General features: G+C 38.4%; 1 protein-coding gene across 1 annotated transcript in view; it reads right to left on the bottom strand.

Moving 5' to 3' along the window:
* The window catches only part of SVEP1 (sushi, von Willebrand factor type A, EGF and pentraxin domain containing 1), a 193,390-nt gene that overhangs the window by 77,998 nt on the left and 89,046 nt on the right, over nucleotides 1-26,346 (bottom strand). Inside the window, exons 9-18 of the mRNA XM_059072281.2 lie at nucleotides 20,981-21,110; nucleotides 17,348-17,455; nucleotides 16,463-16,594; nucleotides 15,640-15,834; nucleotides 14,271-14,392; nucleotides 11,619-11,727; nucleotides 7,719-7,883; nucleotides 6,961-7,194; nucleotides 4,574-4,735; nucleotides 3,114-3,275 (exon numbers count right to left, since the gene is read on the bottom strand). Of these exons, the coding sequence (XP_058928264.1) occupies nucleotides 3,114-3,275; nucleotides 4,574-4,735; nucleotides 6,961-7,194; nucleotides 7,719-7,883; nucleotides 11,619-11,727; nucleotides 14,271-14,392; nucleotides 15,640-15,834; nucleotides 16,463-16,594; nucleotides 17,348-17,455; nucleotides 20,981-21,110 (1,519 nt within the window). The remainder of the gene's footprint in view (nucleotides 1-3,113; nucleotides 3,276-4,573; nucleotides 4,736-6,960; nucleotides 7,195-7,718; nucleotides 7,884-11,618; nucleotides 11,728-14,270; nucleotides 14,393-15,639; nucleotides 15,835-16,462; nucleotides 16,595-17,347; nucleotides 17,456-20,980; nucleotides 21,111-26,346) is intronic.

The following is a 26,346-nucleotide window of genomic DNA, read 5'->3' as shown; positions in this document are numbered from 1 at the left end:
AGTGAAAAATCAGCATTTAATATATAATTTATATAGGTAGTACATATATATCTACACATATACATACACACACATATATGAATGTATAAACATACACATATACTTAATAATAGCACTATCTAGTACACAGTACAGTATTAAATACACACACATGCATACATACATGACACAGTTCCTAATGGACTAATGTCATAAGAAAAGATGTGAGAAAGTTTTATTTTGAACCTTGGCCAGAGAAACTGTGGTTTCTAAATCACGACAAATGGAACAAAATTCTTCTCACCTCTTCTACTGTAGAGAAAGAGAAAAATAGTATCCAAATATGCCAAAAGTGATATCAAAATAGAATTTAAAATAAAGCATTGAAATGACCAGGGAAAAATGTAACCTCACATGTCTGTCCCCCGATAGTGTAAAGGAATAAATACAGCCTTGGAGCCATTGGTTTCCTATGACAAAGCCAGAAGTCAAAGCCTCTTATTCTGAGCCTCCTTTTAACTTCATCCTACAGGGTTGGGCTAAGAAATGTTATCCTGTTCCACAAATAATCTATCTATTTCCTTCTATTGGGACCATATGTAAACAACACCATCACCAAAAACTCATTTGTGGGATTAATTATTTAGATAAAAATCATTTTTTAAAAATGGAAAATTTCAGACTCTTTTGTAACCAAGGACTCAAGACTACTTAATATCCTAGTAAGTGATAATAGGTGAAATGTATAAAGAATGTTACATTATGCTAACATAGTAATATACTTAAAGATAACCGCTATATTTATTAATGATATTTTAAGTTCAACAGGCCGAAGGAGGCAAAAAGTGATATGTCAGCAAAAAATAAGATAAGCTGTACAACATGCCCATAAAACACAAATCAATACAGACAGAGAAAAGAGGAGAAGGAGAGAAAGAAGGGGAAGGGGAGAGAGGGAGAGAAAGGGGGTTGGCTGAAAACTAAGGAAAACATATAAGGGACCGTTTTAGAACTCACACACATTTAAATTTAAAGTAAAAGTAAAATGGTGTTTATCCAGTACCACAGGGGTAAGTGTCATTACCAAATATTACCAATTCCTACTCAGGACAAGTAGACTGTGGTTAAACATATGCTAGGAATAGTAGGAAAAATGGAACAGTTACCAGAAGTTTAGAGATTTTCTGGGAATTATAATTACTTAATTGCATTAATTTGGTATTAGAAAACCTCAAGGCTTATTTGGAAAGCTAAAGAATAAAAACTTGTCAAATATGAACTTGTTTCACTGTAAAAATCCTAGTTGCTTTTGTGGTTGGAAGGAAGGAAGGAAGGAAGGAGAGAGGGAGGGAGAGAGAGAGAGAGGGAAATGGGAGGGAGAGGGAGGGGCAGGGGGGGAGAGAGAGAGAGACAGAGACAGAGAGACAGAGAGAGAGGATTTTTCCCTGCAGACTTTCTTCCAAAGTTAGCTTGTATACTGACAAAATAATAGAGTCTTTGGCAGATCTCTTTCAAGCATAATGTGAGGTTATGTTTGGCTTTTAATTAAAAAAAAAAATCCACAGCTGGTATTACACAACACACATGGTTTATGAATTTCAAATAGGTCCTAGTTAAATTCTCTTCTCATCAGTGAAACATTAGGTTGATGAACACTGCTCGCCCAACTCCTCAGGTCTAAGAGGCTTTCATCTACTGTGATTCTTGTTCTGAGATTCAAACAGATGAAGCATATAAAAACCTATAACTCATAGTATGTATTTCCTGTAGCACTTAAGTTATGAGGACTAGGACTCCCAGGATGCAATGCTGCACACACCCTGTCCCCTCCTTATCACTACATTCAAACATCCTAAGCATTTGTTTTCTAGGACTCTCAGTCTCTAACTGGATGCAGATGTATATATGATTGGGGTGCAATAAGGATGGGATGTGTGTGTGTGTGTGTGTGTAGCTTGAGGGAATGGGGAACCAGCAGACCGGCTTCTTAAAAACATCACTCACTCAATAAGGGAAGAGTTTAAACTTTCAGATTGCCATAGACCTTAGGTTTTTCAGTAAGGATATAAAGAATGGGGAGGACTCACAATTTTTTAAAAAGTCATCTTTTAGCCAGGCATGCTTGTTCTGTTCCCAGTGATGTAGCAGAGGGAGGCCAACAACTTTTTATTTTTTGCAGAGTTCCACTGAATTTGCAAAGTCATTGCAGTTTATTGGAGTTTCTGGCAATAGGCTGACCTTGACTGTCAGACCTCGTTTCACTGTCATTCTAAGTTTTCATCTTTTACTTTTGTTTATGGCTTCCAGTTTTTTCACTGCTGGAAAACTGTACTTGGTAGGGATGTTAGAACTATTTGAAAAATAGAACTCTAATCTTTATATTTCTATTTAAACCAGTGGTTCTCAATGTCTGGTCCCTGGACCAAGCAGAATCAGCATCACTTGAGAACTAGTTAGAAATGCAAATTCTCGGGCCCCACACCTGACCTGCTGAATTAAAAATTCTGGGGCTGGGGCCCAGCAATCTATGTTTTAACAAACCCTCCATGGTGACATTTGAGAACCAAAATTAGTCATACTTTAGAATCACCTGGGGGAACTTCAGAAGAAAACCAGAAAACTTAAATCAGAATATCTGGGGCGGGGGGGCAGAGATTGGGTTTCAGTATTTTTAAAATACTGATGTAAATGTGCAATGATTCTAGTATTCAGCCAGAGTGGATAATCACTCATGAAAATCTTCAAACTGCAGGGAATGAACGTTACAATTCGGAGGTTGTATTTGGAGAGTTTCAAGGAACATTAGGTAAGACCTCATTTTATACCCGAGGAATGGAAGTTCCTAGTCGAGATGTATTTCTATCATATCGTGTGGCCACATGGTTACAAATGTTGAGGGCTGGGACCAAGTCTTGCGCTTCTTGTGTGTTCCTAACGGTACCAGCATGGTGTTTATATTATGGGTGTTTACACTTAAGTATTGACTGGCCGAATAGAAGGAAACTCTCTATGAAGAGACAGTTATTTACATTCTTTGCATGCGGTAGGCATATGGTTTTGCTAAAAAGATTCCACTCCTCCATACGTAGAACCCAGGAGGCCTGGAAAAAAAAAGCGATGTCTTAAGACTTAACCTCCACAAGCAGAAATGTCCACGGCTCCTCTCTTCACAGTTGAAGTATTTTCTGGACATACGAGGCATCCCCGGGAACCAAATGCTGGCTGATACCTGCCCAGTGGGCAAGATTCGCAGGTCTCAAGCCCATTTGATGAGTAGGTGCCTTGTTTACACTGAGCTAAAACGAGAAATGTAACATGGTTAATAATGATGCACAAAATTAGCACTGTGTACAATAGGATTTTCCACATTTTAATGTATTTAGGATAGAATGAGGGTCACGGAGAACTCCAAGCATGCATGTTACATTTTAGACTCCCCATACTTCTGTATACTAAGTCTTAGGCTCATTTCCAGTTACTTGTATTATGACCTAGCATGGTGTTTGACACATAGAAAACGTCGACAAACAGTTTTTGGGTGAAGTTAGAAATCTGCATCTCAGAAAGACACTCTCATGAGATCAAGCTGTCACAGGGAAGCCTGTGTTTGTACAAGTTCTCAGCTTGTACACTGTTCTCTTGAGTGACTGAAACACAACCCCCGACTGAGCTAGAGTCTCATGACTATGCTGGCACCTCTCTTCACTCTAAATAAGAACTGGCCCTCTTACCTCCTCCTGCCTACGGACACTATGTCATTTGAGGGTTGGCAGAGAGCAAGTAAGACTAGTCTTAGCATCAGGCCCAGAGAGGTTAATTAAGCAACTTTCCCAAACTCATAGCAATGGTTTTGTAGTAGAGCGGGCTTAGGGCCAGATTACCCAATTCCCAGTGCACTGTCCTTTTCTTCTGCCCTTCTCCTCCGGATGACTCTAATTTTCAGCGCTGCTAACATTTTTAGTGCATTTGCAATCACCTAGCACCGCTCTCGAGTTTACATGTGTCATGAAGTACCCACACCTGCGTTGGCAACAATAGGCAAGGAGGAACAATTTTGCAATTCCTTCTTTTAGGTGTGTCTTACTGTAACTTTTAAATGTGAAAGAAAATTTTTCCATCAGGAATGTTCATTGAGAATAACAGTGACAATATTTTGAAAGGACTGGATATTTTAGTTGCAAGAATAGGTGCATATGGGCCTGTAGTTATTCATTTCCAAGTAAACGGAGAGTGAATCTCATCATATCACACATTATTCTAACAAAAAGCAGCCTAATGCTTGCTAAGAGCCATGAAAGTCCTTTCCACCAATTAAAGTGAGAGTCACTAAAACACCCAGGTTAACTGATGAATGTGGATTAGAGTTCTTGACAGTGGAGTTTGACTTAGAGCAATGGACTGTTGCAAAAGGAAAGATAAATGGACTTCTCGAAAGTGAGGGAAACATTCAGGTAACAGTTTGCAAATAAAAGAAAGAAAAAAAATCAATGAAATTGCTTTTGGTAATGCTCGTCTTTCATCCTATTTGCCATTGAGATTTTATAACTGGAAACAAAATTTGGGCTTCTGGTCAAAATGAGCACTGAGGCCCTACCTTTACATTCCGAGCTACTTCTTGAATGGAGATATTCAGTGTAAGTTCCAGTTGGACAGGGTTTGCACTCAAGCTCCCCTTCTTCATCTTGATAGGAGCCCATCAAGCAGCTTTCACAGACAGAATTCTCCAGAGAATAGTAGGTTCCCAAAGGGCAATTGACTGAAGAGAAAACAAGCAGGAAACACTGAATATAGTATGGAATGTGCTTTTTCCCTAAGGCACGAGAGTAATAAAACCTGCTTCCAGATACTACAGTTTATGGGTTAAATTTTACTGCCAGAGGCTTACTCACATGATAAACCTTCCAGAAATGTATTCCTCTAAACCAACAGTAGATTCTTTTTTTTTTTTTTTTTTGAGAAAATGCAAATTCTTGTTGACCAAGTTTAGTGTTTATATGATGGGGGCTTTGAAGTGTGGGTTAAAATTCTAATAAACCAGATTGTTCTGGAAACACACAGTTCATGGAAGAAGAGGATAAAACAATGAATGTTTAGGTTAATTTGGGGCTTCAAGATATTAAAAATGATTTCATAGCTGCTCTTCTGAATGGTTTCCCTTATGAAATTGAGTGGCCATTATAGCATTATTTCTAGAAATAAAAACAGGCAAAGGTGGTGAGCCTAAAACAAGTGAGTTAAGTCAACCCGTCTCTGATTGCAGGAACTACTGACCACTGAAGGCAAGTCTGAGGCATTCTCAGACCCAACGGCTCCGAGGAAACAGGCCAATTTTAGAACCTTCCTTCCTTGAAGATTTGGTCTACTATTTGGAGGCCTGGAGTGCAGAATTTCTGAGACCAAAGTGGGATGTTAAATTCACGGAAAGGCTGCTATCGAAGTTAGTATTTTATAGAGAGGACACTTGAAAGGATCACTTGGGTGATTCTGAGGTGTTAAAGTATGTAAGAATTACCTGGCAACTTATTAAATTTCAGATTCCAATGCCCTAACCCCAAGGGGTCAGATGCATCCGTTTTGGGATGGGGCCTTAATCAAGCTGCATTTTGAAAGCACCTCAGGGTATGCTGACACAGGTAGTCTGAAGACCACACTGAGAAATGCAAAATGCTGGCCAAGGCAATTCCTGATTTTCACTCACAGATTGAGAAAGAAACAAGAGGAGGCTCAGAAAGACATCGTTAATGCGCTTTTGATGGGCTGGGTTTATCACACTGTGAAAAACTCAGCTGAGCTCTGGGAATAGCAATAAGAACTGTTGAGGAAGGTTTTCCGACCAGGACACAAGAGCCCCAACCTACAGAGAGAGGTTAACAGAAGACTCATGTCAGTTGGTTCCATTGAGTGTTACAGAGTTTGGTCAGAGGAGATCCCGCCATCTATAAATGATGACTTATTTGGGAAAGAGACTGGAACTGATCCAGATGGTGACAGTCTAAAATAGGGGTAAAAGCTAAAGGACTCGGGGGGAGGGAGAATGGGGAATGGAAGTTTAATGGGTCTGGGGTCTCCTTTGGGGGTGATGAAAATGTTCTGGAATTGTGATAGAGGTGACGGTTGAATGACATTGTGATTGTACTAAATACCACTGAATTGTATACTTTTAAAAATAAATTTATTTATTTAATTTATTTATTTTTGGCTGTGTTGGGTCTTCGTTGCTGTGCACAGGCTTCCTCTAGTTGCGGCGAGCGGGCTTCTCAATGCGGTGGCTTCTCTTGTTGCAGAGCACGGGCTCTTGGTGTGCAGGTTTCAGTAGTTGTGGCTCGCGGGCTCTAGAGCACAGGCTCAGTAGTTCTGGCGCATGGGCTTAGTTGATCTGCGGCATGTGGGATCTTCCCAGACCAGGGATTGAACCCGTGTCCCCTGCATTGGCAGGCGGATTCTTAACCATTGCGCCACCAGGGAAGTCCCTGAATTGTATACTTTAAAATGGTTCACTTTATGCTATGTGAATTTCATGTTGGCTGCCTGGGTGGGAATCTCGGCTACACCATTTACTGTCTTAAACAGTAAGACTTACTGGGTAAGTTCTTAGCCTCCCTGGCTTCAGTTTTCTCATGTTTAAAATGTACTTAATAAGAATGGTACCTCATACAGTAGCTAAACGGGATTAAACACATGAGACGGGCTCAGCCAGCACACATGAGTGGTTAGAAAGTATGAGTTTCTGTTTTTGGAGTTGCTGCTGAAAGCTGTGAGGTCTAAAGATCTATAAATAAAACTAAGATTTGAGTCGCTCACCTAAAATAATTTTCTTGTCGTGACCAATAGTGGTTATCTAGACTTTTGAGACACTAATCATGTAACAAAAAGAAAATGTAGCTTTCATCACAATATCCCTTTAGAGTTGTAAAACGACTCTATCCATGTCATTTGACCCAATAGGCACCAGATATTTTTGATTACAGGGAGAAGTCTTACCACACATACGCCCTCTCAGCATGGAGCCTGGTCTGCAGAAGAGGAAAGCCTTTTCGGTTTCTAAGGAATTGCTGTCAGCTACAAGCATTTCAGATGCAAGATGAAAGGAATACATGGGCTCCTTAGTAAGGGTCCTTTTCAGTCGATTTGTGATAGTTTCCAACGTCTTAATGAGTCGTTGCTGATTTTCCAATTCAAGGGTATCATTTCTTTCATCAGGTAAGGGCACACTAGCTGAGATAAAAATGAAACAAGAGAAAACATAACACACACACATGGTGTTGCAGGAAGCCATTTGTAGTGAGTTTTTACCAAAGAGAAATAGCATATTAAAAATCTTCCAGGAAAAATAAACTGAAACTTAAACACCACTTACTGAGCAACTAGTACCTGGAGAATATTAAGAACAACACGATTTGTTTTAATCTTTCTCTCCTATGCTGGATCTCCATCACCCTTTTGTGGAGTTCTTCATGATTACATACTAAATTCCTGCAAACTCTCGCTTTTTAAAAACACACCGTAGTTCATCATGTCAAGATGAACACAAAGCAGGAGGCTTGTTGCTATGGGAACTATAAAATACATCTGTGATATTAAGAAAAAAATGACAAAACTTGGTTGATTTGTGCTTGCCCTAATTTTCAGTTCCAGGGTCATTTCCTAATAATGGTAACAAATAGAAAATTTGAAGAACAGGTCTCCAACCAAGAATTTCCCACTATATTAACCTTTTCAAACAGATAGTCTATCCTTACCTGTGATGTTAAAAATTAACTTAATTTTGTGGTCAGATAATGGGGCACTTCTTTTAATCCGTGAAGATCTGGCTTTGCCGGCGCCCGTGGGTGTTTCTTGCACAGTGTCCAGGAAGTCATCATAAGAGTAATCCAGCCTGTTAGCTGCACCCCAGCCAACAGGTCCTGGACAGTTGGGGCAGAGAGACAAAAGATGTTACAGTTGCACCTTTATCAGCGTTTAGGTTCTAATGTTAGGCCACAAATCAAACTGTCCTTGATCATTGCTTAAATTGCCCATAATATACCATATACAAGGTTTCGTCTGTAATATCATATTGTAGCTTTAGGCGCTTCATATTAAGTTTAGATTACCAATGAATTCCATTAAAAGTATAAAGCAAGGTCTCTGTAGAGCAATATAGGCATTTAAAACATTCTATCCTTGACCTAATAATAAATTACCTTAACTTTAGAGGAAATGGGAGGAGGTACAGATTTTAATCAATTTCTATTTCCCTTCAGGGTTTGCTCCATTCTTGCTTTTTTATATCAGCGTTATAAACTTAATGCATGTAAACAGATTTCCTTTCGTGAAGATTGTTCAAATATCGGCATATCTGCATTATATTTCAAAGGTGGGGGTAGTTTCTGAGGGCAGCATGTAAGTTAAATGATTATGTAGTTAGTAATGCTGGAGGCAGCATGGCTGCACGTGATTCTTTTTTTTTTTTTTTTTTTTTGTGGTAGGCGGGCCTCTCACTGTTGTGGTCTCTCCCTTTGCGGAGCACAGGCTCCGGACGCGCAGGCTCAGCGGCCATGGCTCACAGGCCCAGCCGCTCCGCGGCATGTGGGATCTTCCCGGACCGGGGCACGAACCCGTGTCCCCTGCATCGGCAGGCGGATTCTCAACCACTGCGCCACCAGGGAAGCCCTCACGTGATTCTTTAGATGCCCTCCATATCACTGTGATCAACCACATGGATTCAGACTGTGGCTTCTCATATATGTTGTACGGCTGTACAATCTTAGTCAAGCTCCTTTCAACTCTCTGAATCTCAGTTTCTTTGTGTCTAAACTGAGGTAATTGTGCTTACCTTATAGGTTTGTCTGTGGAATAATTGAGCTAATTTATGCAAACTATCTAGCTCATATTTGACTCATTCTAAAACCTCAGTGATAGTAAATGATATTAATATTCGTCTAGGCATACTGTCGTTGCTTAGTTAGGTGCTTTAAACATCAAATTCTATTTATACAGGTTTGTCCACTTAAGCAAGTTGGTTTTTGAGGGTTGTGGTTTTTTTTTTAGCTTAATTCATATTTTGGGCCATTAAAAAGAACTGGGATCAATATTTTTGTTTTTCACTTAAACACTTGTCCCACATGTGTCATGTAGCCATTATGTTGGTAGAAAAAAAAAAAAAAGATTAGCAAAGAGAAAAATATAAAAGATTACTTATAGTTCCATCACATAGAAATAATGACCATAACATTTTAGGCAAGAACTTCTTCTATGAATATATAAACACACACATACACATTTATGCATACATACATATATATATATATATATATATATATAACTAGAATAAAAATAAACATACCGTACTTTTAACAAAATGAGATCATACTATATGTATATTATTTGGTAATCATTTTTCAAATTTTTTCAAAAATTTAATATTTCTGTGTCAAATGGTTTCATAATATTCTCTTCTATAGCTATACTATAAACTAAGCAGGTTTCTATCTTCAGACTTTTAGGTTATTTCAAAATTTTAGAACAGCCTTGTATATACACTATTTCATAAAGTATAAGACACCATCAATGGGAAAACACATTCCAATTTCAGAGATGCCCAAATGAAAAGTGTACATCTTAGAATTTATAAAATGTGGTACATGTTTGTACATTAGCATGACTTTTATCTTGAGAAATATCCTTAGAAGTGGAATTTCTGGGTCTGAGCATTTTTAATCCTTTAGATACATATCGTCAAATGCCCTTCAATTTCTCCTCTACACACAATATATGAATATGATTTTTTTCCCCTGACACCCTTGCCAACTCTGGGTGTTATGATTCTTATTCAAATTTGTTAATCTGACAGCTCAGAAATGGCATCTCATTTTAGCTTTCATTTGAATTACATGATCATTATAAGAACAAACAATTTTAATATATTTATTGGTCCTTTATTTTCCATACATTATGACTTGCCAAGGTGTTATAACTATTACGCTGATCTTGTGACTGTTGTGAGGACACTCAAGGAGGAAGGGTTGTCTCTTAGGATCACTTGTACCACATGCCATCTGGATCCTTCTAGGATGACAAACATCACCCATTTCAAAGCCTCATGATGACAACTGACTCCCTCTGTGTGTATCCCTGCACCCCTGCAACCTACCTCAACAATCTGGGGGTTGAGGGAAACCTGGGTCATGTGTGACAGAAGAAGCATTGTTATTCTAGATGTGCCACTGCCGGCTCCCCTGCCAATGCCACCTTGTGTTTTATAATCTAAAAGTTTAATGTCCAATATGTTCACTGAGAAGTTGTACATAATAGTTAAAATTGGAAAACAACCTAAGGCCTACCAATAGGAAATTGTTTATATAAATTATGGCAAACTGACTCATAAAATAATATGTAGATATTAAAATTGTATTGAAGTATAATATTTATGACATAAAAATGTCCTGAATAAAATCTTACCTAAAAATTCACGTTTACAAAATAGTATGGGTCGGCATACATATGCACGTACAGTTACATATTCATTAATATATTAACAGAATTATTTCTGGGATTGCAGGTTATCTCAATATCATTCTTTGTTCTTTAGCATTTTTCAAATTTTTGCAATAAACATATATGCACAAATAATATTTTTAAATCTAAAAATCTAAAGCAACATTCAACATCACTCAATGCTGAATCACTAAAAACATGACTAGTGTCAAAACAAAAAGGATGTCTGCTGTCATGTGAATTAAAACTGTCTCAAATAACCTTCTAAGCACTTTATTTTTACTTGTACTTCCTCGTTTAATCCTTACAATGGCTCTATGAGTTCAGTACTCTTATATACCCAGTTTACAGGTGAGAAAATGGAGGCACAGAGTGGTTTGAGAACTTGGGCTCAAGACCACACACCTAGTTGGTGGGGAAGCCAGGATTCGGACCTTACTAGTTGCTTGTAGAGTTCATGTGCTTTAAACACAACACTATTTTGTTATCACTATTATATTTTAAAACATTACTCTGCAAGTTCTGGACAGTTTTATAAGAATGAAAAAAAATAATCACTGGAAAGGAGAATTTTGCTAATTGAGAGACACAATTGAAATCTAGAAATCTGAAGATAGTAAGCTAAATGGCCAGATAGACCAGCCAAAAAAAATCACATAGCACACTTTGGAGTAGCTTTAATAAAAGTTATATGTCAATTATATCTCAAAAAAAAAAAAAACAAGAAAAAAGTGTTCAGACTCTAAATGAAGAAAACATCAGAATTCCACTGGAAGTTATATTAGACTTGAATAAAGGGCTTACTTGCAATTTAAGTTAAATGCCATATAAAAATTGCTGTTAGTACTTTATAGCTATTACTATTCTCTTCTAAGATTTCATATGCATATTTGAATTTTACAATCATAATGTGACTTAGTTTTCTTAGTTTTTATCATCCTGAGGCATTGTGGCTAATATTTTGAAAGAATTTATTTGATACCCCAAATGTAATATATTTATAAAGATCATTAAGCACAGTATCAAGTTATCCAGTCATCCTAAAATACTTGATGAATAAATGAATGAAAGATCATTTTTCCAGTTTGCCCCACTCTTCTGGAATGATTTTCTTAGTGTGCAGATCAGTTTTGCCAACTACCCACACGAAATAATTTCATTACCAATTGCAAAGCCATTTTCATACTCATAATTATATTCGAGGCAGTATTTTTTGGTCAGGTCCTCCAGTCTGCAGTCAATGTCATCAGCATCACTACAAAATGATGGGACCTGCAAATAAAAAATGAAGAGGACATAATGTACTTCCCATCTGGGTGTGCCTTGGATAAGCCCTTTGCTCCTCCGGCCTTCATATCTCCATCAGCAGGAGGGAGGGGAAGGCCGTAGAGCTCTGTCTGCCCTTAAAAAGGCTCCTGACCCTCCTCCATGACCTCCCCTACCTCCTCTAAGTGCCTGTGGACCACCAGGATTAGCCTCATGCCTTTTCTTTCAGTTTATATCACTTACCACAAGAAACCCAGGACTCTTGGGATATCTCTTGTCTCTTAACTTTCACCCCATTTGGCTTTTTCAAAATTGAAGTGCAGTTGATTTACAACATTTTATTAATGGCTCTTTAGATCCTTTTTCTCTGACCCTATCTCCCACCCTTCTCCAAGTCCACAAAACCTTCCTTGATGCCCTATGAAACACACAGTCAGTAATCAGCCAATCTCCTATTATTATTATTATTATTTTTAACCTCCTCTCTTTATGTTCTCTTCATTTTTGCTCTCAATGAAATCTGACTTCCTAGTTTTCTTAGATGGTGGGCATGGAGGAAGTGTCCTCCTCACTCTTTATTGCTGTTTCCAGATCATGCTCCCATGAACCTCCTTGAAGCCTCAGAGTTTTGAAGCTCCTGCAATCAACTATACCACACACTGACCTTCCTTGTGGCCATCACCTACAGCCCTCCCCCACTCTGAGTTACCCTCTCATTCCGAGAACGCTTGGTAACCGTCCCTGTTACAGCCCTTGGTGATTTCTGCATCCACCCAGCTGATCCTTCTATCACCTTGGAGTCTCACTTCCTCTTCCTCTTCTGTCTTCCAGCTCTACTTTGTCACTTGACATACATGAGACATACACTTGAGGGTATGTCTCACCATCATACCCTCAGACCTCATCATTACCAGTAACTGCACCTTCTCCTACTCCCAAGAATCCAATGATTCTTTGACTTCATCAGAATCTATAATCCACTGATGCTACCCACCTCCTCACTGTCTCTCGGCTCCTGATGTCTTCACTTCCTTATTTGCCCATCTTGGATCCCATGGTCTACCACCATGAATTACTTCCGTGTATGCACCCTCCTCAATTTGTTTGCCTGGAGAACTTTTTTTTTTTTTCTTTTTTTTTTTTGCGGTATGCGGGCCTCTCACTGTTGTGGCCTCTCCCGTTGCAGAGCACAGGCTCCGGACGCGCAGGCCCAGCGGCCATGGCTCACGGGCCCAGTTGCTCCGCGGCATGTGGGATCTTCCCGGACCAGGGCATGAACCCGTGTCTCCTGCATCGGCAGGCGGATTCTCAACCACTGCGCCACCAGGGAAGCCCTGCCTGGAGAACCTTTAACCCTGGTTAAATTCATTGCTCTGCTTTCTCCACATTTGCGCCCACATGCTCAACTATAGCTTAGGAGAAAACACAATGCTGCTTACTGGCAATCCTACTACATTTCCCTAGTATGTTCATTTATGCTCGCCTAGAAAATTATTTTATACCATGTTCTGTTTTCTCAAACCTCCAGCAACTCCTCCCCATCCACACTCCAGGCTGATCATTCCACATCTTTTTTAACAGATCAAATAGTCACAAAAGATCCTTCCTTCACACACTTACATCACCATGTGGACTCACTCCTGTATCTATGCTCCTGTACACTCCGCCTCCTTGATGCCTCTCTTTCTCTCACACTCTGTATCAAATCTACTACTACTACTACATCTACTTTCAGAATCTATCCAAAATCTAAGCCACTCAACTCTGTTACGGATACAAATATATATATATATATATATATATATATATATATATATACACGTGTATATATATATATATATATATATATATATATGTCATCATTTCCTGCCTTCAAGACATTCAATACAGTTAAATACATTGTTTTGCTTTCCTGGAATCACTGAAAGAGTCCTAAACAAAAACACATGAAAAAGAAAATCCTTTAAATGTTCAACGATCTCCTCATCATAAAAGAAATACAGTCTACATGGCATTTTTGTCATACTTTATTTTTTTAAAAAAAATTTTCTTTATATTATTATTTTTTTGCGGTACGCGGGCCTCTCGCTGCTGTGGCCTCTCCCATTGCGGAGCACAGGCTCTGGATGCGCAGACCCAGCGGCCATGGCTCCGCGGCATGTGAGATCTTCCCGGACCGGGGCACAAACCCGTGTCCCCTGCATCGGGAGGCGGACTCTCAACCACTGCGCCACCAGGGAAGCCCCTGTCATACTTTAAATAACAAAGCAGACATTCTCAAACCACATGGACCCTAAGCTTCCCTTTCTGACTTGGAGTGTTTTAAAAAATTCAAAGTGCTTTAACACAGATTTACATATAATTCACTCCAGAAGTCCAAAAACCTATGAATAATTCTAAATACGAGGAGGAAGTCTGGGTCACAAAAGAAGAAGGGAATCATCAGGACAAAGAATTTTTGTTGCAGGTGACCCAGAGAGGTTACAAAAAACTCAACAGCGAGTGTCCTTTCAAATATGGCAAGCAACAAAGGAATGCTACTGACATACCATTTTCCCCAGGGTGGTCTCAAATGCTTCAGAAAACTTCTTCAACAGATCCGTGTCATCACAACGAGTTGCTTTGTACAGCATCTCAAACGACTTGAACCCATGATTTGCAAAACGTTTTACTGGGAAATGTTGGAAAAAACAGCTCCAGTTGGTTAGTGTTTTCAAAACAACGATTTAATTTTCTGTGGAATAACTGTAACTTGGTATTTTAATCCTGACATGATTTTGGGGATTGTAATAAAAACAAAAGATGACAGTTAAGGAATGTTTCCGGGCATTAATTGATCATAATAAACCATGAGCCAAGCAGCTCTGTACCCAGTTACCTGGTGATAAGTTTGCTTTGATATATTATTCTTTACCTTCCAATCATATTAAAAAAGGAGCATTTAAGAGAAAAAGAGATATAAAAATTCTCCTCATTATATTCCTGGGAATCTTTGAAAAATCCTAGCTGCAAAGATATTATAATTTATATTTATGTAAACTTATAACTTATATGTTTATATTATATTTTCAACCAATAGACATTGAAAAATTTCTGAATATCATGTGAAATTCTATTTCTTGAAAGTGTAATTTCACAAAGATAAATTCTTCCTTGGATCAGAAGCTTAGAATTTAGACTCAGCAAGATGTCTTGGAATATTCAGAGACGATGTCTCCTAATAGCATCACCATTAAAATCCTACTGTCTAAATCTTTGATAGAGGTGAGTGATACTACTTTTATTTGCTTCCCAAATTTGGGGAAGAAAATAGCTCAAGTAAGTGGGCTTTACTCTTTTTCTAAGACATTGGCATTTAAACTTCATCTACAGTACTAGATCAAAGATTCACTCCAGAAAATATTATTTACACTAGACAAAGATATTGGGTTATTTTTATAATAATATATAAGATTACAGAATAGCTCTAAATCTAAATCAGTTCTAAAGAGAATGTGACTGATCTCTCACTGCATCATGTATATTGGCTCTTACTTTAAACATAAGCTCTTCTAAAGACTATAAGACTATACTTTATAAGTTGAAGTTTACAAGTCAAGAATGACATGCTGACAAGTCTCTTCGGATAATTCTAGTAAATAAAAATGAGAGCACCAAGATGGTTTTGCCATAAACTGAATCTTATCCTATAGCAATCTGATGAATAGCAAGACTCTGGGAGGCTAATATCTTAAGTCAAGGGACAAGCATTTCTCTTATCTGCAAACACTTAAAATTCACGGCACCGTTTTCCACTCACCAAACCTAATCCCTATATTAAAGCAATTTTTCCCTTTAATGTTTAGAAATTTATACACATAGGCAGACAAATACATATTCACACATATGAAAGGAGTCCAGAAAATACTTAGAACTTACTAGCACAGTCTGGCCATTCAGTGGAATATGGTGGTTTCCAGATACCATCTTCATAAGCACAATAATACTTGTCAGTAGACCCTTCTGTGAAATCATAGCCTTCTAAGCAACTTAATGTGCAGTTAACTCCAGCACTATCTTGAGTACATATAAAATCCCCATTTACAGGTGTAAATGGAACTTCACAGGGGGAACCTGTGTAAAAAAAATTGTATTACTCAGACACAGTGGTATAAGAAATATAAATTAAAATCCAGGAGTCTAAGCTGAATTTTGAAAAGGACTCCTCCCATCCACCACTACTCCTAGAAAAACTCTCACAGTAAATCCTTAGTGTGGGACTGTTGCAAAGTCTGCTTTTTGATTCCTAGGTGGGTATAGTTAAAAAACTGTACCTATGTGTAATTATGGGTAATTAATTACCTGTGTGTAACTGTGCATATTTTATGAAAAGATAAAGTACTTCTGATTTGCGAGTTCTTTTTGTCATTCCTTTAAGAGAAATGAAAACCAGATAACATTACATAGGAAATACATTTTCTGAATCTGTCTCCTCAAGCATTCAAAATAGGATCATGACAACAATACTTTTCAACTTTTGAGAAAATGTTAATAAGTTGTTAATTAAAGACTACCCTGGAAGAAAATATTTCTATTTACCATGAAGTGAAGGAGTAGTAATCAGAAATCTCAATAAAATCTGTCAGTAATCTAACTTTAAACATCTACTGCTCATAGACTATTTTCTTTCACAAAATAGAGTGCAATAGCGATTACATATATCAAGTTCAACTAGATTTTTGGAGGCTTATGCAGAGTATACCTTTTATGATAATGTGGATGTCACATGTTCTGTTATTGCCTGAGGGGTCAGTGGCTGTGTACCGCACTACTGTCTCCCCATGAGGGAAAAGGTCTCCCGGTGTATGACTTCTGGTGATGGTCAACACAGCCCCTAGAAAGGAAAGAAGGAATCCAATTTGGGGGTTATTGTGCGCAGTCACTTTATTTGATTTGAATTTTCATTTTCTATTTATACAAACCAGCTGGGCATTCTATTTGTACTGATTTGGCCACTAGTAGAAAATAAAAGATACAATTTTATGCTCTAACACAGAAATTGTTGACTCAAAAACCTATTAAATTAAGGCATTCTTACTAAATAATTTTCCTTGAATAGGTCAGTCTCTGTGAATACTGGAAATTTAATTAAGAAATCTATTTAACTTGCATTCTTATTGTTTTGGGGGTTTTGGTCAAAGCTTTAAAGTGAACTTCAGCTATATTAGCTCATTTTTTTTCTGTTTTCCCATGAATTTGTATAACTTTTTTGACAAATGTTTAAGAACTGAGTATGAAAACATAGAACTGCATTAGATTTACCAATAGGATGCACAGTTTATGTCTTTAGGACAGTGGAAGCTTACAGACGCGACGAATTTATTAGAACACTTTCAAATAAAACACCTTGTACACGTTTAATAATGTCCACTGAATATTGAATGAAAGGAAGAGCCATGGATAGGTAAGACTAATAATGTTAAATTATATATCATTATCCTAGCATTAAAACATATTACCTTATATAATTATTCATTCTATTTAGATGTAATTTGCTTTTCATTTCTCTTTTATCTTTTTAAAAGCTTTTTAAAATAAAGTATAATTCGGCGGTAGCATACTGACAACACGATCTCCGCGTTCTCACCTGAGTTGTCCGAGAACTGAGGCTCATCCCAGGTGGCAGCATGTTCCTTCTCGGAGACCTGGACTGGAGGTGGGGATCTGCACCAGTCTATGCTAGGTGGTTCTACATCTAAAGAACATGAAATCAGAGAATGAAGTCACAATTGATGTTCAAAACTGATGAGGAAGTTTGCAAGGGAGAACTGAAGTCTACTTGTGCTAGCAGAGAACCTTGACCTTGTTAGACACAAGGCTGGCCCTGGCGTCCCTTTGAGGATGAGGTATGTTTCATCCCTGACCTCAATCTCAAAAGAAAAAGCTGATTCTTGCTATACTTCCCTCTGCCTGTTGAAGAAGGAATACCAGATTGCTAAAATCACCATGAGCACAGCAGTATGAAAGGCAAATTCAGGATACAGTGAGCGTTTCATTTGTGAGTTTCGCCACTGGTAGTTGAGCTGATCCACCTAGAAGTGTAGAAAACCTTCCCAGATAATCGGAAGGTGTGAAATGACCAAAGCGGTCATTTCACTGGGATCACTCCCACGATCCTCCTCTTAACGGAAGGGCTGATAGGTGCTAATTGGAAGGACCAATGGGCAGGGATCCGAGTCACGCTGTAGAATACGTAAGATGTAAGTGAGGATGTTGTATTGCTGGAAGGCCAGGAGGTTATGTCCATAGATGGGACACTGGAGTCTAAGATTCCTAAGGTTGATAAATTCCTGGTAAAGACAAAGAACTGGGTGTGGACATGGGAATGGGTGGCTACAGTGGAGACGGGGTGAAAGCCATGGTAGAAATGAAAGAACTGTGAGTCTGTTGCTGGGCACTGTAATCTACACTGAAGGAGGGGTTTGAGGTGGCGGCGCGGATGAGCCAGGTTTCAAAGCTCTGACGGAATGTGGTGGAATTTTTAGGATGCCAGTAAAGGACAATAAAGAAGGTGTAAAGGAGGAAATTTTAACATAACTATTAATGTTTACACTTTTGAAATGTCCTTCTATCTGTAATAACATGCTTTTGAGGGAGACTGGACGAATACTACTTTTCTAATTACATAGGTAAGGAATCTTAAACCAGGCAAATTTAAGAGACTTGCCTTAGGTCATTAAGCTGGTAAATTATAGCCATAGGCCTCAAGATTAGGATGATATACTATCAATGACGTGTGGAAACATATAATTCTGAAATTAAACGAGCTCTACCTCTGGAGAATATACAGCTTTTTGTTTTAAGCTAAGTCTTATGGATAAATGTTCAGTTTTTTCTCTTTTCCTGTTTGTCATTTCCTTAGTACAGGATCTTTGGTTTACTACTTTCCTAGGCTATAAACTCTGTCAACCAGCAGTGGAGCCTCTTTTGCTCACAGTTAGGTCTCCATGGCCTAGCAGGGCACCTGGCCCATAACAGATGCTCAGAAAAAGTCGCGGAATAAAGAGAAGAATGAAGGAATGCTCATAGGAGGTCAGTGCCCTCTGAGAATGCTGAATCAAGCCAATTCATAGTTAAATTTACAAATCCGACAGTATTTACTATTTTCCCAAAAGAAACTGCAAATGAAATAGTTCCAAGATTTTCTAAATTTATCTGATTTTAGTCAAACAGTTTAAAGTTGAAGTTCAGGGACAGGAGAGCAGTAAGACGAGGGCCAATGACTGTCAAAGAATTGGAGGTACCAGCCAGATGCATTGTCTCCACGAGGGAGAGAAAGTCCATTCAAAGCAAGTGAGGCAGCACTCTGTGGAATGTTAAACAAAAGCGTTCCTATTTCCTCTCATTTATCATTAAGACACCGACACCCGCATCATCTGAGGAAAACAAGAAAATGTAGGCTTTGGAATATTTTCTGTCTCTCTCTCTCCCCCTCCCTTTCTCCCCCACTCTCTCTTTCCCCCTCCTTCTCCTGTCCCCTCCTCCCTCCCATCTCCTCTCTCTTTCATAATGTGACAATTCAGCTGGTGTCTAGCTAGACACTCCAGTACACTTTTTACATTTCATCATGCTGACTCTTCATTGTGAAAAATGAAAACTTGGCAAACTCTTGAATCACATTTTCATGCTTAAAATCACAGCACCAAAAAAACAAATGCAACATATTTTTCAGGTGACTGATAAAGTTCATGCTTAAAACAACCTTGAAAAGGCCATTTAAAACAACTAAGCACTACGACATGAACTAGACCGACTTTTCTATGAGTCTTTTTATCTACTTTCACCAAAACCTATCATTTCTAGGGTAAGAAGCCAGTTTGATACACATTAGTTATTTCAAGAGGCTATGTAAAAGTCTTAAAATAAAATGAAGTTAATGTACTGAATTTTAAAAGAAACATTAAAATATATCTGAGACCAAAATACAAAAATGTTAGTGTATTTACCCAGAGCGTAATGTGTCAGGCACTACCTTGAGCAGTTTGTATATCTTAACTAATCAAAAATCTCACAATAACCCTATAAGGTAATCTATTTATTAATTCTATTTCTGGATGAAGAAACTGAGGCACAGAGAGGTGACTGGTTACACTGCCTTAAGTGGGAGAGCTGGCTACAGAGTCAAGCCGTTTGGGTTCAGAGTCTGTGCTCTTGAGTGCTACAGACCACTTCATATATTCTCCACGTATTAAGTCTTGCTGGTGGGTGTCTGGTATCTACTGAATTGATTGAAAGCACAAACACCGATTGGGAGATGATGGAGTAAACCAAACCAAAAAAATAAAGTAAAATAAGGAAGAAGGAGTGATGTATAGCAGTGGGATGTGTGGATGGAGAGACTGGGAGAGATTTCAGAGATATTGAGGATATGAAACCAGTAGAACCTGATGAGGTATTAGTTGTTGGTGATGGAGGGAGAGGAATCAAGAATGACTTCCAGATTTCTGCATGGTAGCTAGGTCTTCACTCCATTTTCTGAGCTAACAGATATTTTAGGTTTGGGTGAGTCTGAAGTCCCTGTGGGCCATCCACGTGGGAATGTCAGTAGGCAGTATTATATACTGCTCTGAATTTCAGAAGAGAAATCTGAGCTGGAGATAGACATCTGGGAGCTGTCAGTTAACAAAATTACCGGGAAAACTAGAGAGAAAGAAAGAGAAGAGGGTCAAGGCCGGAATCCTGGGGATGATCCACATTTGAGAGTTGGTCTGCGGAAGAGAAGCCTAAAAAAAGCATCAAGGAGGAAAAATGAGAATAATGGGGGAAAAAAACCCAGAAAGACTGGTGTCAGAGAAGCTATGGAAGGACGCAGTTTTGATAAAGAGAGCATTGTTAATAATGTAAAATCTACGGAAACATGTCAAGGACTAAAAAGTGTGCAGTAGGATTAGCTCTCCAGATCACAGTATCCTTGATGCAAGTAGTTTCAATGAGTGAAGGAGACAGAAGCCAGACTTGAGTGACTTTGAGAATAAACGGCAGTTAAGCGAAGAGACGGCAACCATTGGGAACTTTTCAAAAGGCTCATATAGGCAGGGGTCAAAGAGACAGAGTGATAATTCAAGGGTATGTAGGTTTCAAAGAGGAAGTGGCTTCAGTAGGCTTCAATGACAGAAGGAAGAATCAGTGAGAAAGGAGCTGATGAAGATAAATGAGAAGCAAAGTCTTTGGGGGTACTGGATTATTTTCACAAACCTACCCAAGTAATCTGAAGACTTACCAATAACCTTGATATGGAAAGTGCAGCTGGCTTGGTTGCTGGAGAGGTCAGTTGCTGTGTACGTGACAGCAACATCTCCAATTGGGAAAAGATAAGGTGGGGTAAAAGCTGGATGAACGTGGATTGACACCTATTGGAGAGAAATATTTGGAAAGTTAAAGTTAATGTTAATAGTACTTTTATTATTTTTTGGCTTATATATTATTAGCAAAGTGAAGTAAAAAAGACAATGTTTTATGTATAGCAAAAAGGAAAAAAAAATCAGACATAGCCTTTGGTATACTACTTTCTAGACTATCTGTATAGTTTATAGAGTTGGGATACATATGAAATGTTGTTCCTTTTTTATTAAACATAATATCTTGAAACATTTTTTATGCTCATACATAGTTTTTAGAACTTATAACTTAAATATCTTTACAACCTATATAATAAATACATGGCAATTTTTTAAAGAAAAATCTATTCAAGGACATTTAAATTGGTCGCAAATTTTATTTTATCTTATTATTATTATTTTTAAATCTTTTTTTAACATCTTTATTGGAGTATAATTGCTTTACAATGGTGTGTTAGTTTCTGCTTTACAACAAAGTGAATCAGTTATACATATACATATACATATGTTCCCATATCTCTTCCCTCTTGAGTCGTCCCCCTCCCACCCTCCCTATCCCACCCTCTAGGTGGTCACAAACCACCTAGCTGATCTCCCTGTGCCATGCCACTGCTTCACACTAGCTATCCACCCTATGTTTGTGCATGACAGACTACAGGTCCATCCACCTCACTACAAATAACTCAGTTTCATTTCTTTTTATGGCTGAGTAATATTCCGTTGTATATATGTGCCACATCTTCTTTATCCATTCATCTGCTGATGGACACTTAGGTTGCTTCCATGTTCTGGCTATTGTAAATAGAGCTGCAATGAACATTTTGGTACATGACTCTTTTTGAATTATGGTTTTCTCAGGGTATATACCCAGTAGTGGGATTGCTGGGGCATATGGTAGTTCTATTTGTAGTTTTTTAAGGAACCTCCATACTGTTCTCCATAGTGGCTGTATCAACATACATTCCCACCAGCAGTGCAAGAGGGTTCCCTTTTCTCCACACCCTCTCCAGCATGTATTGTTTCTAGAGTTTTTGATGATGGCCATTCTGAACGGAGTGAGATGATATCTCATTGTAGTTTTGATTTGCATTTCTCTAATGATTAGTGATGTTGAGCATTCTTTCATGTGTTTGTTGGCAATCTGTATATCTTCTTTGGAGAAATGTCTGTTTAGGTCTTCTGCCCATTTTTGGATTGGGTTGTTTGTTTTTTTGTTATTGAGCTGCATGAGTTGCATATAAACTTTGGATATTAATCCTTTGTCAGTTGCTTCATTTGCAACTATTTTCGCCCATTCTGAGGGTTGTCTTTTGGTCTTGTTTATGGTATCCTTTGCTGTGCAAAAGCTTTTAAGTTTCATTAGGTCCCATTTGTTTATTTTTGTGTTTATTTCCATTTCTCTAGGAAGTGGGTCAAAAAGGATCTTGCTGTGATTTATGTCATAGAGTGTTCTGCCTATGTTTTCCTCTAAGAGTTTGATAGTGTCTGGCTTTACATTTAGGTCTTTAACCCATTTTGAGTTTCTTTTTGTGTATGGTGGTAGGGAGTGTTCTAATTTCATACTTTTACATGTACCTGTCCAGTTTTCCCAGCACCACTTATTGAAGAGGCTGTCTTTTCTCCACTGTATATTCTTGCCTCCTTTATCAAAGATAAGGTGACCATATGTGTGTGGGTTTATCTTTGGGCTTTCTATCCTGTTCCACTGATTTATATTTCTGTTTTTGTGCCAGTACCATACTGTCTTGATTACTGTAGCTTTGTAGTATAGTCTGAAGTCAGGGAGCCTGATTCCCCAGCTCCGTTTGTCGTTCTCAAGATTGCTTTGGCTATTCGGGGTCTTTTGTATTTCCATACAAATTGTGAAATTTTTTGTTCTAGTTCTGTGAAAAATGCCAGTGGTAGTTTGATAGGGATTACATTGAAACTGTAGAATGCTTTGGGTAATAGAGTCATTTTCACAATGTTGATTCTTCCAATCCAAGAACATGGTATATCTCTCCATCTATTTTTTTTTTTTTTTCCTGTGGTACGCGGGCCTCTCACTGTTGTGGCTTCTCCCATTGTGGGGCACAGACTCCGGACGCACAGGCTCAGCAGCCATGGCTCACGGGCCCAGCCACTCCGCGGCATGTGGGATCTTCCAGGACCAGGGCACGAACCCGTGTCTCCTGCATCGGCAGGCGGATTCTCAACCACTGCGCCACCAGGGAAGCCCTCCTGTTTCTTAAGGTAGGATTGTATTGCTATAAACTTTCCTCTTAGAACTGCTTTTGTTGCATCACATAGGTTTTGGGTCGTCGTGTCTCCATTGTCATTTGTTTCTAAGTATTTTTTGATTTCCTCTTTGATTTCTTCAGTGATCACTTCGTTATTAATTAGTGTATTATTTAGCCTCCATGTGTTTGTATTTTTTACAGATCTTTTCCTGTAATTGATATCTTGTCTCATAGCATTGTGGTCAGAAAAGATACTCGATACAATTTCAATTTTCTTACATTTACCAAGGCTAGATTTGTGACCCAAGATACAATCTATCCTGGAGAATGTTTCAGGAGCACTTGAGAAAAATGTATATTCTTTTGTTTTTGGATGGAATGTCCTATAAATATCAATTAAGTCCATCTTGTTTAATGTATCATTTAAAACTTGTGTTTCCTTATTTATTTTCATTTTGGATGATCTATCCATTGGTGAAAGTGGGGTGTTAAAGTCCCCTACTATGATTGTGTTACTGTCGATTTCCCCTTTTATGGCTGTTAGTATTTGCCTTATGTATTGAGGTGCTCCATCGTTGGGTGCATGAATATTTACAATTGTTGTATCTTCTTCATGGATCAATCCCTTGATCATTATGTAGCATCCTTCTTTGTCTCTTGTAATAGTCTTTATTTTTAAGTCTATTTTGTCTGATATGAGAATTGCGACTCCAGCTTTCTTCTGATTTCCATTTGCATGGAATATGTTTTTCCATCCCCTCACTTTCAGTCTGTATGTGTCCCTAGGTCTGTAGTGGGTCTCTTGTAGACAGTATTTATATGGGTCTTGTTTTTGTATCCATTCAGCCAATCTGTGTCTTTTGGTTGGGGCATTTAATCCATTTACATTTAAGGTAATTTTTTTTTTTTTTTTTGCGGTACGCGGGCCTCTCACTGTTGTGGCCTCTCCTATTGCGAAGCACAGGCTCCGGACGCGCAGGCTCAGTGGCCATGGCTCACGGGCCCAGCCGCTCCGCGGCACATGAGATCTTCCCGTACCGGGGCACGAACCCATGTCCCCTGCGTTGGCAGGCGGATTCTCAACCACTGTGCCACCAGGGAAGCCCTAAGGTAATTATTGATATGTATGTTCCTATCACCATTTACTTAATTGTTTCGAGTTTGTTCTTGTAGGTCTTTTCCTTCTTTTGTGTTTCTTGCCTAGAGAAGTTCCTTTAGCATTTGTTGTAAAGCTGGTTTGGTAGTGCTGAATTCTCTCAGCTTTTGCTTGTCTGTAAAGGTTTTAATTTCTCCATCAAATCTGAATGAGATCCTTTCTGGGTAGAGTAATCTTGGTTGTAGGTTTTCCTCCTTCATCACTTTGAATATGTCCTGCCACTCCCTTCTGGCTTGCAGAGTTTCTGCTGAAAGATCAGATGTTAACCTTATGGGGATTCCCTTGTGTGTTATTTGTTGTTTTTCCCTTGCTGCTTTCAATATGTTTTCTTTGTATTTAATTTTGATAGTTTGATTAACGTGTTTCTTGGTGTGTTGCTCCTTGGATTTATCCTGTATGGGACTCTCTGTGCTTCCTGGACTTGATTAACTATTTCCTTTCCCATATTAGGGAAGTTTTCAAATATTTTCTCAGTCTCTTTCTTTTTCTCTTCTTCTTCTGGAACCCCTATAATTTGAATGTTGGTGCATTTAATGTTGTCCCAGAGGTGCCTGAGACTGTCCTCAGTTCTTTTCATTCTTTTTTCTGTATTCTGCTCTGCAGTAGTTATTTCCACTGTTTTATCTTCCAGGTCACTTATCCGTCCTTCTGCCTCAGTTATTCTGCTATTGATCCTATCTAGAGTATTTTTTATTTCATTTATTGTGTTGTTCATCGTTGCTTGCTTCCTCGTTAGTTCTTCTAGGTCCTTGTTAAATGTTTCTTGCATTTTCTCTATTCTATTTCCAAGATTTTGGATCATCTTTACAATCATTATTCTGAATTCTTTTCCAGGTAGACTGCGTATTTCCTCTTCATTTGTTAGGTCTGGTGGGTTTTTACCCTGCTCCTTCATCTGCTGTGTGTTTTTCTGTCTTTTCATTTTGCTTATCTTACTGTGTTTCGGGTCTCCTTTTTGCAGGCTGCAGGTTCACAGTTCCCATTGTTTTTGGTGTCTGTCCCCAGTGGCTAAGGTTGGTTCAGTGGATTGAGTAGGTTCCCTGGTTGAGGGGACTAGTGCCTGTGTTCTGGTGGATGAGGCTGGATCTTTTCTTTCTGGTGGGCAGGTCCACGTCTGGTGGTCCAAATTTTAATGTTGTAAGCAGCACTACGATGAACAGTTTTGTACAGATAATTTTAAAATATTTTTATTATGTCCTTATAATAAATTTCCAGAAACAGAATTATTAACCTCAAAGTCATTAGCATTTTATTGATAGATAATACAAAATTTATTTCCCAGATTATGGTATAAATTTGCATTCCCATTGTTAGTATTTGACAGTATCATTGTCAAAGTTCCCATTCAAAGTTCTTTGATCTATATTAAATATGATTACCTTTTGGTAAATCAAAAGTATGGCATGAGGTCATTGTTTTAATTTGCAGTATCTTAATGTCTTATGGTAAGATTAAATTCTCATATGATTGCATGATATAGATATATTCTTCTCTTTTTGACCCATATGTTTGCCTTCTTAGTCTGTTTGAAAATTATAATGTGATAAAGATAAATTTATATTAATATGTGATGTAATAAACATTCTAACATTTGACATATTTGAAGCATTTTTCTCTAGTTTGCTAGAGAACTATTAAAAATATAAGTTGAGGCACTTCCCTGGTGGCGCAGTAGTTAAGAATCCACCTGCCAATGCAGGGGACATGGGTTCGATCCCTGGTGTGGGAAGATCCCACATGATGTGGAGCAACTAGGTCCGTGTGCCACAACTACTGAGCCTGCACTCTAGAGCCCATGAGCCACAACGACTGAGCCCAGGCGCCACAACTACTGAAGCCCGTGCACCTACAGCCCATGCTCCGCAACAAGAGA

This window comes from Kogia breviceps, chromosome 8, assembly GCF_026419965.1.
Source record: "Kogia breviceps isolate mKogBre1 chromosome 8, mKogBre1 haplotype 1, whole genome shotgun sequence".
Classification (NCBI taxonomy): domain Eukaryota; kingdom Metazoa; phylum Chordata; class Mammalia; order Artiodactyla; family Physeteridae; genus Kogia; species Kogia breviceps.
The sequence above is the reverse complement of the archived record's forward strand: the minus strand, read 5'-3'. Positions and strand labels throughout refer to the sequence as shown.